Here is a 12,957-nt window from a genome sequence, read left to right as displayed (position 1 = left end):
TTTCAAGATCTGGAGGTTTGAGCATTTACCCTCCCCTCATAGGCAGCGTGAAACCTGCACGCTGGCCAGGCCTTCCCCCACCAGCACCTACTCCAACCTCTATAAAGGAATGATGTCAGTGCAAATCATTTCACTGGGGTGGTAAAATGCAGCAGTTAGATCATACATATAACCATACTCTCAAAAACGCGTAACTTTTCTCCTTCTTGGTTCCTTTGTTGAATACCCTGCTTCTCTCAGAACCACACTGAGTTGGCTCGGGCCCAGCAGGACACAGATGGGGTGGGCTATGCAGAGCGGAACCCTCAGAGCTTGGGGCTCAAGTGTTCAGCTTAAATTGGAGTGGAAGGCAGTGGGCAGAACAGGAGGAGCAAGAGGAAATTGCACATTTAATTCTATTTTAGGTTTTGCCTAATTCAAGCCAGAAGCCTGCAATGGGGAACTGAATTTGAGGCTAACGGGAAGAAAGGAGGGAGACACGGATGGGGCACAGTGGTGCCAAAAAGCAGAAACGCCAGAAAAGACATCTATTTTGATAACTCAGCCAGAATAGTGGGACTTGAAATGGGTTACAAAACAGGGAAACGAAAACAGAAATGACGAAGAGGCCAAGCCCTCTCTGAGACGAGAGGCTGCCCTCATTCTGAGATCCCCTCAGCGGGCCTGTTGCTCCTGCAACAATGGGGCGCAAAGACACTCGGCTTTCGCCACTCGGCCCTAGAAACACTCCTGTGCGGACCAGGGACACACACCCAGCACTGGGCTCCTGCTCCCGCTGTGCAGCTTCCGAGAGCCCGGGTCCTGGCCAGCAAGGGCGAAGCTACGCAAGCAGCAGCAGCACATGGCATGGGGACATCAGCTCCAGCAGGAGCACAGGGTGACAGAAGCCTGAGGCCAGTCTCTTGGGTTTTCAGCTCAGCCTGACAACTGTCAGAGGCTCAAGCACTAAGAGCTTCACCTTTCTGCACACCGGACTCAACCCATTCATAGCTGCTACATGGCCCTTCCCTTGAAAAGGGTTTGCAAACGATGGGATATCTTACTGGATGCATGAGCTCTCAGTAAGCAGAGGCACAACCTTCCCCATATTTATCCCAGCTCTCTGGCTGGCTACTTTGGGGGCACTGCAGCCGGCAGTCCCCGCTGGATGAACTGCTCTCCGCCGTCTTAGTGCCTCTGCTTCCTGAGACTATCAGCTGAAGTGTCGCATGGAACTTAACAATATTAAAATTAAACTCTCCAGGCTTTGAAAATATTTCAGAACAGCACATCACCACTGGATGTGGAAACCAGGCCAGGACGCAATGAACTTGGATACTTCCCTGAACCAGGCTTTGACCAAATGACACACACAAGTTATCTCCTCACATGGTGAGTAAATGGATAATCAGTGGAAAGAAGAAGTGTATTTCCAAGATGGCAAGCCAGTCTATATTTTTAGAAGGAAAGTGATTTTTAAAATGTTTTAAAAATAAAACATTAAAATCATTAAGTGAAAAGACAAAATACTAGAGATAATCATTTATGTTTACTTTCATAGTTTTAAGGAAAAGAATAAACAATCATACTTTACCTGTGTCTCAACTTTCCTCTGGCTTCAAACTCGAAGGGAATCTCTTCCCCGGTGAGGACTTCTCGCCACTCGCTGACATTGTGCGCTTCCCCCAGAAAAGCCCCGTTGCCTTCGGGAACCACCCCTGGACTCCCACTGTGCGACAGCGCTGCCCTGCAGCACAGGGGAAAGAGAAGGACCTTGCTGGCCACCCTGCTCCTCGCTCCTCTCATGAGATCTCAGGGCTGAGAGCAGAAACAGGCAGCACAACCTTGCTGGGAAAGTTGACATAAAAGGCGGTCACCACGGATATCTTCACGCTCAATCACAACTTAGCTGAATTATTACAAAGAGCTGGAAATTGTCACAACCCACTCACTACTCTAGCAGAGCATCCGGGATGTGTCCATCATTTTTTTCAGTATTAGTGGTTGAAGCTAGGCCTCACACTGAGCTACCTCCCCAGCCTCCTTTAAATTTTTTCTTTTGAGACACTTTAGTCACTTAGCTGACCAGGCTGGCCTCGAACTTGCAATACTTTTAACTCAGCCTATCAGAGTGCTGGGATCACAGGTTCGCACCACGCCCTGCTAAGTTAACATGACTTTCTGAAGCAGAATTTAAGTAACAAGTTTACCTTCGCCAACAGGACATTCCCATGCTTATTAGAAGGTGGAGGTAATCCCATTTTTATGCTGCTGATTCTCATTTTATGAACTTCAGACCCTAAGATTACCGTGTATTTGGAGCACTGAGCCAAGATCCACGCAGGCAGAGAGGTGCCAGAAAAAGTTGTCGTTTAGTTTTGGTAAACTCTCATTTGTTCTCAAACTGCCTAATTCCACCTGGGTTGAAGTATGTTTTAGGTAAGAAAAATAATTCTTTAGGGGCGGAAGAGGATGGAGAACACTCTCAAATAAGTCATGGAAAAAACTACAAAATGATTAGCTTAGTGGCCACATCTAGCGTCTTCAAAAAGAGTATTGGGCGGGCAGAGACCGAGGAGAACCACTTCCCACACGTGTCCATGGTTTGACTTATAGTTCAAACATGGTGCATACCAGGCCAACATCAAAGTGTGACAGTTTGAGACGCAGATCCCACACAGAACGAGAGCCTCCACCATTGATGTCAGGACGGCACCATGTTACTGACTCCAATATAATCCCAGAGGCCTCAGAAGGGCCCCAGTATACTTGGCTGCAACACTTTAGGGGCAGAGATGACTCCGGGGACAGCTCCGAAGGCTCTTACCTAGTGGGCGTGGTGGTCAGGGTGGCAAACCACAAAGTGCACCCCGTGTGGTTCCTCAGAGCAAAAGGGACAAATGGCTGCCGGCGCTTGGGGGTTTTCACCTCTGCTATGACAAACGGAAAAGGTTATTAATGCAGGTGTCTGTCTGTGTGGGGCGACCCTCCCTGTACTTGGAGGCAGGGCCCAAAGCTGTGTCTTGTGTGAAGGGATTAAAGGCACAGGGAAGAGAGAAGCCGCAATCCCAGGTTTATTAAAAGAACAAACAGAAGCTCACTGTGTCTGCTGTCTGCCATGGGATTCGCCCCCATACGTAGCCCCCTCCCCCCCAGGTAGCCCCAAGCCTCCCACAATTCTTACTGGCCTTAGAAGAGGAAATCAGGAACACAACTGGCGGAATCAGGAAACCCTGAAATGAACTCCTCCTCCCAAGATGTCTGTTCTAAACAGATAACACAGGTGGTAGCAAGATACACCACGGACGCTTACTACAGCTTTGTTCGAAAGCCTTTATTTAAGAAAGCCTCTGTTTAGATAAACATCTTTCAGCCACAGTATGCGTAATATATCAAAATAAAAATATCCATTGACATGCTCCCATTGTAATAGCTGACTTCGTTCTCCCTGGAAAATCAGAGCTTTTAAAATGGAAGCATTAGTCCATTTTGTAATACAGACATCACCACCAACTGGAGGACCCCATGAAAGCTAAAAAGGAACGGAACTGGGGCTCCACAAATGAGCCTTTCCTCAGGCAAACTGCAGAGAAACAACAACCAGTCCAAAACTGTCAGGAGCTATCTTCTACAGCGAGGCACTGTGGGTTAGGACTGTAAGAAACCCGAGCACCCCCGCTGCCCCAGCACCCTCTGCAGGCCCCTCTGGCGAGGGCCTCTGTGGCCTCCACTGAGGGTGGCAGCAGCAGGACCAGCAGGCAGTGACAATGAGGATCCTGAATGAGCAGCTCGCAACACACACCCTGCTAACCACAAAGGGCGCAGGACATGACCCCATCCCCTTCTGTGACCCGCCTAAAACCACGATGACAGCCTGAAAAGACCGCAGCCTGAACGCTCTGGCATCTAGACAGAGGCGAACGCTACCAGAAGACAGTTCAGGGGCAACCCAACTTCATCTTACACAGCCACCCAAAATCGAGGAGGCAAACCATGATCCATCCTGCCTGCCGTGACCCCTGAGAGTCAGTGGTGATCAGCATCTTTGAAAGGCAGTCACTTCCCGCCTTTGAATCTTTCACAGTCCCCCGGCATTAACACTATTTGGGGTGAAAGCATTTGGTAAGGTGGCTCAGCAGAGTCTTGAGCACGGGGATCGGGGATCGTGCAGGAGAGGAGTCTCTGGAGTGCAGTCAGTCGATGAGAGAGAGCCACTGAGTGCCTTTAAAGGCAGCCTCCGTCAGGGACATGCCCACTCCCTGTCCCAAGCCTCACTCCGGTCCCCATCCGCCTTACAAACAAGACAGTGCTCATCAAGTAGAAAACTAAGGAGTAGCTAGCTGTGAGGCTGCTGACAAGAGCGAAGGGGGAGTAAAAAATTTAAGAGCCATCTGCAGGGTAAACAGAATTTACTGTGGGCTTTGGAAGGCGCCTCCCGCCATGGGAACAAGGAAAGCTGCTTCTATTACAGCGGTTAAAGGGCCAAGGGGAAGGGAGCCAGATGTGCTCTCCCCATCCACGGTGAGCTGGACTAGAAGTTTCCATTTGCAAATTAGATTCAGAAAGGACAGGTGGCAGACGGCTTTGATCACTTTGTGATATAGAATAACATAGTAGGAATCCATACACGGATGCCCACAGCATCTGCTCTGGAATTCAACAGCACGATCGGACATACTGCTCGGGTCCCCAGGCTTCCTGCGTGAACAGACAGAACCCCGCAAACTGCAGTAACCTACTTCTCAGAGGATAAAATACACGGCATGCACACAAATCCAAATGGAGCGTCCAGCAACAGATCCAACATCTCCTGCACCAGGGTCCAAATCAACTGTCCTTGCTTTTGGCACAGCAGCAGAGAAAAAGTTCCCAAATCCATCAAAGAGAACATTATTCCCTGATGGCTGCCTCTGGTGACCAGATCCAACTTTTCATGAGCTGAGCTAACCTAAAGCTTCTCACATCCAAGTTCAGCCTTAAATGGCTCCAGCTTAGGAAACGTCTACCCTTTTAAAGTTGTTTCCCAAAGAAGTTCAGCCGTTATTCACAGTGTGTAGAGCTCATGCCACACAGCAACTCAATCTATTAGAAAGGACCTTGTTCACAAATACTTATGAAGTCCTGAGTCCGCTGCTAGCCAGTCAGTGAATGAAGGCGAAGCACCCTGTCTGTCTGAGCCTCACTGTCTTGATCAGCTACAAAGGAATAATGGTGGGCTCTGCCTGAGTGGTTAATAACACATTTGAAAGCTCAGAGGTATAAGTTCACTAATAAATGAAAGTTTAGCCATAGACTTATTTTATGAGCCCTCCTTCAAACATAACCCCCATAAAATCTTCCAGGAAGAAATAAGCAAAGCCCTAGTAATATACATCCCTGTGTATTTGTGTAGTTCCCTATTCTGTACTTCTGCTCGGGGAGGCTCAAATGCCCTTTGTATAAAAATGTACCATGAAAAAAAGTACCATGACCCCAGATCCGGAAATAGACTAATCATGCTCCTCAAAGCAAAGTAGAAATGAACATCTTGGGGTTCCAATTCCTCAACATGTGTGACATTTTTTCCCACATTCACTTACTAGGCAAATTCTCAAGGAATCTTACAGGGTCAGAGATATAAATAAAAATTATTTTCTTTTTCCTAAACAAATAAATTTATATCTAGTGAAATTAAAAGTTCAGATCTGGGGCTGGGGATTTGGCTCAGCGGCATAAGCACCTGCCTTGCAAGCAGGCAGTCGTGAGTTCCACCCCCAGTACCGATAAAAAGGAAAAAGACAAAAAGAAAAAGAAAAAAAGTTCAGATCTGAATAAGAACTGAGAAGATTTTTTCTTAGTTCTATTCATGATTATTATGGAGCCTAATTCTCATGAGAATAAACGCTCCTGAGCGGTCTGTAAATAAGAACTTGTGGCGCTGCTTGACGGAGGAAGGAGTTCCTCCACCTACTGCCTCTTCAGGACAAGTCTCCTCTTGTTGGCAGTAGGTGGTTCTGCATCACAGCAAGGAGTTTACACCACTTCCACCAATAGTTAAGGGAGAGGGAAGAGAGGATGAAGAACCAGCACATCACTCGCGCTTAACATCAAGTGCAATTCCATTGGTTAACTGGAAACACTCTTTTCTGATACCAAGCCAGGGCCTCGAAGCGTAGGGTATCCCCCCTCAAGTCACATTCACAAAACAACAAAAGAAAACAAAGCACTGATGCACAAGGCAGTTCTTAAAACAGGAAAGGACGCCAGCCCTCTCCTGGCTGTACTGTACCTCTAGCATAGGTCTGGTGCTCTAGGTTAGTCAGACTGGCTGTGCTCCTAGTTCTAAGGTAGACAAGGGGGAGGCCTGGTAGACAGGAGAGACACAGTTAGAGGGTGAGAGAAAGTACAGTGCACAGAAGACTCACCTCCGCACGGCCAGCACAACAAGGAAACGTTACAGAAGAGCAGGCATCCGGGAATTACAGGCGCACCCTCCCATAACCACGAGGAGACAGGAGAGGACTGGCAGAGTGAGCGCGGCGTTTTTTACGCAGGCTCACGCTGTGGAGGCCGCGTCAAAGCAGTGTGCTCCTCCTTTTCCAGTATTATTAAATGGTCTTTCACAGAAATGACAAGCCTTGTGAGGTTTTAGCTTTTAATATCAATCGAACAGGGCCTCTGCGCAGAGTTACATCCCTACATGTTTGTACTTTTGCCAAAGGGTCTTGCCAAGTCCCTAAAATACCGAGGCTGGGCTCCAATTTAGAAACCTCCTGCCTCAGCCTTCTAGGGTACTGGGATGATAGGCACTTTTGAATTTTTTTTAAAGTTTAATGTTCTTTACTGGCACAGGAAAGTGACAAAAGCCAATCAGTGCAAATTTTAGTGGGAGTTGCTCCTTTCCAACTGGAAAACACTGTAGCAGTGGGCTGCTGCTCCCTGGGTGGCCGTTCTCTCAAACATGCAGGGGAAGACACCATCCAGGTTCCAACTCGAAACAAGCTCTCGTAAGGGATTAATTACCTCATAGTATTGTTTACGTTCTAAATTAATCATTGAGATTTTCAGGACATTTATATCTGATATTTTCATAAAATAACCTGGAATACAAAACAATACATTCCAGAAAGTGTCATGCCATCCAGATTGACTTGCAAAGTCTCAGTCCTTACTCAGCAAAGGATACAATTATGTCAAAATGAGGCCCATATTTTCTTTTCTCCACTAAGGAAATAGCAAGAAGTTAGCAGTTTCCTTAGGGTGAACCTCATACTAACAGTATTCAAGGGTTTTAGTTTAAAGCACAACTTCTGGGGAATAGGACTAAGCTTTCTCAAATAAGACTCAACAGTTTTATTATAATGTTCTCTTGAGGCACAAACTGGGCAGGGCAGGGCAGAGGAGGAGCAGAATGGAAGCGGACGCTGTCTGAGAGCCCTGGCTCCTAAGCAACCATCTTGAGATTCAGAAGCAACAGCCTGGGAACCCGGCGAGCGAGCACAGCTGATGTCTCTTTGTCTCCCCGGGACAAGTCGCACCAGGCAGACAGAATGTCCGCTTCCGCGCCCTGACGGAGGCAAACACTTCATAGACAGAAAACCCACCCTCCGTGCCGTGTTCGCAGACCAGATGGAGTGCTCAAGTATTCACAAGCTATGTGAAGTCCAGCCAAGACTCCTCAAAGAAAAGGCACTGAAAAGAGTCCCCAGCTGAATGTGGATGCCGATGGCTTGTGGAACAGCCGCGGCCCTGCAGCTGTCCATCACAGCCCCCAGCTCCGCCGGCTGCAGAGCCGTGGTGAGTGTTAAACAGGGGAAGAAAACCCAGGCAGCAGAGAACACCCCGACTGCTCCTCCCTCCACAGGCCGAGCATTCAATTCTTTTTACTTTAATGAACAATACAAGGCTCTCATTTAAAAACGTTTTCCACATGGGATCCTGCCCTCCCTCTTTTCAACAACACACACAAACCCTTTATCCTCTAGCTTCAATTGGTGGAAAAGATGTTTTTAAAAATCAAAGCAATTGGAAAAACAATGTTTTGCTGAGAATCCCTGGTCCTAACACACTCTGAGGGGCCCCAGGTCACCCACAGAGGTCCCAGAATTTAGGGATCAGGCACTGGGCTCCGTCTCCCACGTGTAGGCAGAGGTAGAGCCCACACTGAGAGCACGGGAGTTGGTGCCAGAAAACTGTCTGCTGCAAAGATTAAAACAGATCGATAGAGGAGAAAATGGCCCACAGACTTTTTTCCACAAGGAACAACAGCTCTACAGCAGGAAGGCACTGCTCTGTAAACCAGCAATGACTCAGACAGACACCAGCAGACAGAAGTCTTACTCTGCCCAAAGCACGGAGGGTCCACTGACGAGCCAATCCAGTCCTCCGAGTGAGTCGAATCCGGTTCCTTGTCTTCTCTGCAGTAATCCGCCAGCCAGGATTCCTTGGTACTTACATACTGGTCTAGAAAGAACCCAAGAGGGTATTAAGAGAAGTAGGAAGGATTGCGCGTTCAGGTCAAACAGTGATCCCCGTGTGCCAGGCCTCCGCGGATGCCGAGGGGGTCAGTGTCCTGCCGGGCCTCAGCTCCAGGGCTGACGGTAATGGGCACAAACAACCATCAACACAAAGCTATGCCAGGGTGTGAAAGGTGCCACAAGGAAGATTTTTTTTAAAAAAGCCCCGTGGCACAGAAGTGGGGAGATTAATTCTGCTTTGGCAGAAATGCAGGCGTGTACACCAAGGTCCAGGAAAGTGTTCAGAGAGGTGGAGGCCACTGTGTGAATCTTACACAGAGAACAGTACAGAGCACGCTGTCCCATCTTCTGGCCTGCCTGGCTTGCACTGAGTGAAGAGGAACTGTCTTGGGCCACACACAAAATACACAGCCAGGTTTACATGGATGAGAGCCTTATTTAGTGAAACCAGTGCCTCCCGTGTAGTTCCACTGTCACCACACAGTCTGTGCTCACACATTCAGGCCATGAAAAATACTGCCAACAGTCACACGCTGATGCTCAGCGCTCATGATCTGTGGGAGCCACATTGCTAGCTGTCCAGGACCACAGGCGATGGCCTGGACACACTTGGCTCAGCATTTGCTGACGGACTGAGCCTAGGCATGGAGGAATAGTCAGACAGAGGGAACAGCACATGCAAAAACTTTAAACCAGGCAAGTCCTGAGTATTCGTGTGAGACTTTCACACAGCATATGGATGCAGGGGCACAGTCCAGCAATCTAGAAAAGAAAGGATTTAGTGTGTGAAGAACATGATGCGCATGCTGAGAGAGGATATGGAGATACGGACTCCATTCAGGAATTCACCAAGAAATAAACTCAAAACTCCTGCGGCAATTTCTCATGAGGAGTTTTTATTTTTTAAAGACAATTATAATGGAAATAGCAAACTAATGAAATAATTATGAGGCCCTACACCTAAACGAAGATCTTTTACACTCAGTAACTATATTTTTTGAAACAAAAATTGTTAAGTCTTTAGTTTTCAATTCCAATACTTGGGTACTTAAATGAGATTTATTTTAACACTAAGAGGTTCTAGCAATGTTTCTGGATTTCCAAACACTTAGGAAGAGGGAATTAAAAGTTTAAATCAACAAAATTTTTTTTTTTTTTTTTTTTTTTTTTTTTTTTGGTCCTGGGGATTTAACTCATGACCTTGTGCTTGCCAGGCAGGTGCTTGTGCCTCTGAGCTAAATCCCCAGCCTAACCAACAAATTTTTTTAAAAACACTGACCAAAGGGTCTTTTGGAGGATATTTTTAAATGGAAAAATGCTCATCAGAAATACTAACAAGAGTCCCTTTGAGGTACTTTTGTTTACTAGAACTTTCTGAAGGACTGAAACAAACTGTCTAACCTTCCAGATTAAGCAGATATGTGAAAACAACAGAAGGGTCAAATTAAAACAATGCAAAAGGATCTTATGGATAATTTATGTGACTAGGTGATGTTAGTATCTGAGTAAATTAACATATGGAATTTCTTTAAACAATAGTTTTAAATTTAGGGGATCCAAAAATTTACTGTCCCATTTCACTGTACGCTGTTTTTTTTTTTGTTTGTTTGTTGGGACAGGGTCTTGCCGTTAATTCAGGCTGGTCTCAAACTCACAGTAATGTTCCTGCTCAGCCTCCTCACAACTGTCACTATCTACACCTTACTCTGGTGGGGGTAAAGTTACAGATATGCTAACAGTGTCAATTGCCATATACACTGAAGAAAGTTCACCATTTGCAACAGTATATGCTGTTGCTCAAAGATAATTATAATACTGCCAAAATTAGATCACGTCGAACAATAAATCAGTGAATCTGAGTTTTCATAACAAATGTATAAATTACCTGATAGTATGATACTGCTACTCTGTTGTTCAATGATCAAAACAAAAAAATATGACAGTGGTTCTCAATTACAACATGAAATCCAGAAAGGCGTATGTCAGAATGACGAACTTTCGGAACGCACACATGAACCAACCAATTCCGTAAGTGAATTCATTGTGGAAATTAGGTAAGATTTATACTTGATAGGAAACAGCATAGGTAACTTCCTGTGCTATAAAACCAACGTCAAAAATCATATTTAAAAGAGGTATTCCATGTAAAGGCTGGGAGAAAAATCTAAATTTGTTTTCAGGGCATTTAATTAGCCCCAGTGACCAAGCACTACAAGAAGAAAGTGCACCATAGCCCTTTACGTTTCCCAAGGCGCCTGGCCTCCTGCTGGTCTACTGAGAGCATCAACATGGGTGCCAACTCTGGAAGGGCGGTGGAGAAGAACCCTGTCCACGTCAGGGTTTACTAGGAAAGTGGCCACGATGGGTAAGCGCGCCAGGCATGGCACCAAACATTTGCTTGCCCAGGAGTAACGGTGTCCAGCCTAGGAGCTTGTATACAGCTGGGGACCAGCGTACTGCAGCCCGCTCTCTACTCACCGATAAGCACAGAGGTGATGTTGATATCCAAACGGGGTTTGGCCTTGGCCTCCAGCTTCAGTCGAGGAGGATGGAGCCGGCTCGCGGCCTGTTGTTGCCAGGATACAGAGCATGGCCATGGCTCAATAAATGGTTCCCAGCCTAAAGAACACAGGAAGTAAGACATCTGTTTGGCAGATATCAAGAGTGTACAGGGAACACAGTTCACCAACGTCACCAAGGACAGAGCAGAGCTTAATTGCTCCAAACGAACACACCACTTTTGGCTCAGGACACCTACAGTGTCTGTGCCGCTCCAGGGATATGAGTGGAAGGGTTCAGTGGGGGACAGCAGGGCAGCACACACACACCCTGAACCACTGAACAGCGGGCAGCACCTGTTCTTGTACCACTTAAGATAAAAAAGGAGTCTCAAACTCTGGCCAGAAAAGCAGCACTGTGACCTATGAAGGAGGGTATTTGATTCTCCTGATTACATGAACAATCAGTTGGTAAACACACAGGTGCATGTGGAGGCTTAAAATTCTAGCTTAAAATTCTAAAATATGTATCTTAAAATATATCATATGCACAAAAGGAACTTAAACACACATACAGTTTAAAGAAAATTCTGCTAGGAATACTCACATACCCACTATTCAATTTAAGAAACAGAAAATTACAAGTTCCTTTGAAAACGCCAAGCCTCCACTTCCTCCCACCAGCCCGCTCCTGCCCACCTGCGGGCAAACATTTGTTTGAGTCCTTAATCATTCCCTTGCTCTGCACTATAATCTTACCACACATATATAAGTTTCTTACAAACATATTAATTATCTGTCCTGTACCTGACCTTCACCTAAGTGGAAGCCATCATCTTTTCAAGTTGCTACTTTGACTAACAAGCCTTTGGGCTTATCACTGAGCATAGAGAGGGAAGCTGGTAACCGTCTATGCATACATAGTTCACTTAGCGATTCTTCTTCTGAAAGACACTGACTTAATCTACTAGGAAGAATATACCATATGTACAAGTCCCCTATACATAGCCAAGGGAATCTCTATGGTAAAGATCTGAAAAGCAGTGTACAGGTCAGTTATTTAGCATGCTGAGTCTCAACTCTATGAGGTTATAGCCATTTCTCTTCCTAAGTGGTTGTACTGATTTATAATTCTAGTAGTAGCTGGGTATGGTGGTGCAAACCTGTAATCCCAGCTCACAGGAGGTGGGGGCAGGAGGATTGCTGCAAATTCAACACCAGAGTGGGCTACAAGGTAAGCTCAAGGTCAGCCTGAACTATATAATGAGACCTTGTCTTAAAAAGACCAAAAAAACCCAAACAATTCTAGTAGCAGGAACTATGGTTCATATCTGCACAAATACATAGTAGTGCCACACTTAATTTGCTAAAAAAAATGGTTACTAGCAGGGATGGTGACACACATCTGTAATTCCAGCTACTTGGGAGGCTAAGGGAGGAGGATCACAAGTTCAAGGTCAACCTGGGCAACTCAGTGAGATCTTGTTTCAAAATAAAGCAGCCAGGTATGGTGGCACTTGTCTGTAACCCCAGCACTCTAGGCGAGTTGGGCAGGAAGAGCAGAAATTCAAGCCCGGCCCAGACAATTCAGCACCATACCAAGACCCTACCTCAAAAAAAAAAAAAAAAAAAAAAAAAATTAAAGATTAAAAAACATTGAGAATGTAGTTTGGTGCAAAGGTCCTATGTTCAATCTCCAACACTTTTAAAAATTAATTAAAAAATAAATAAAATAAAGGGCTGGGGGCTAATGGGTAGTCTGCTTGCCTAGCATGAGGGAGTTCCCAAACTTAATGCGGGAGCTCTCTGTGATTTAAAAGATTCTATTTTTGAAAGCCAATTAACTCTGAAAATTTGAAGATTTTGAAGGGGAGGGGCGGGGATGAAAAGGTGTTATAAACCTGTACAAACTCCCCAGGATGGAAGTAATCATTATTTATGTACTTTAAACACACTAATAAAGAATTTTTTAAACTTTTAACTAATTTTTAAATAGTCATTCAATCAGCCACAGTGCAAATGCA

At 45.8% G+C, this 12,957-nt stretch overlaps 1 protein-coding gene across 8 annotated transcripts in view; it reads right to left on the bottom strand.

The window, feature by feature from the left end:
• The window catches only part of Vps13d (vacuolar protein sorting 13 homolog D), a 243,841-nt gene that overhangs the window by 139,287 nt on the left and 91,597 nt on the right, over window positions 1-12,957 (bottom strand). For 5 of the 8 annotated variants that reach the window (XM_063235530.1, XM_063235536.1, XM_063235532.1 and 2 more), the window contains 5 exons: window positions 10,914-11,054; window positions 8,299-8,421; window positions 6,248-6,322; window positions 2,807-2,909; window positions 1,574-1,726 (listed from right to left, as the gene is read on the bottom strand). In XM_063235530.1, the coding sequence (XP_063091600.1) occupies window positions 1,574-1,726; window positions 2,807-2,909; window positions 6,248-6,322; window positions 8,299-8,421; window positions 10,914-11,054 (595 nt within the window). Of the gene's footprint in view, window positions 1-1,573; window positions 1,727-2,806; window positions 2,913-6,247; window positions 6,323-8,298; window positions 8,422-10,913; window positions 11,055-12,957 lie in introns of all 8 variants that reach the window. The other 3 variants (XM_063235533.1, XM_063235535.1, XM_063235534.1) reach the window with 2 other exon arrangements.

The sequence above is a fragment of the Cavia porcellus genome, unplaced genomic scaffold (assembly GCF_034190915.1).
Source record: "Cavia porcellus strain 051 isolate PalLab524CR breed Dunkin Hartley unplaced genomic scaffold, mCavPor4.1 scaffold_25, whole genome shotgun sequence".
Classification (NCBI taxonomy): Eukaryota; Metazoa; Chordata; class Mammalia; order Rodentia; family Caviidae; genus Cavia; species Cavia porcellus.
This window is presented reverse-complemented; position numbering and strand designations above follow the sequence as displayed.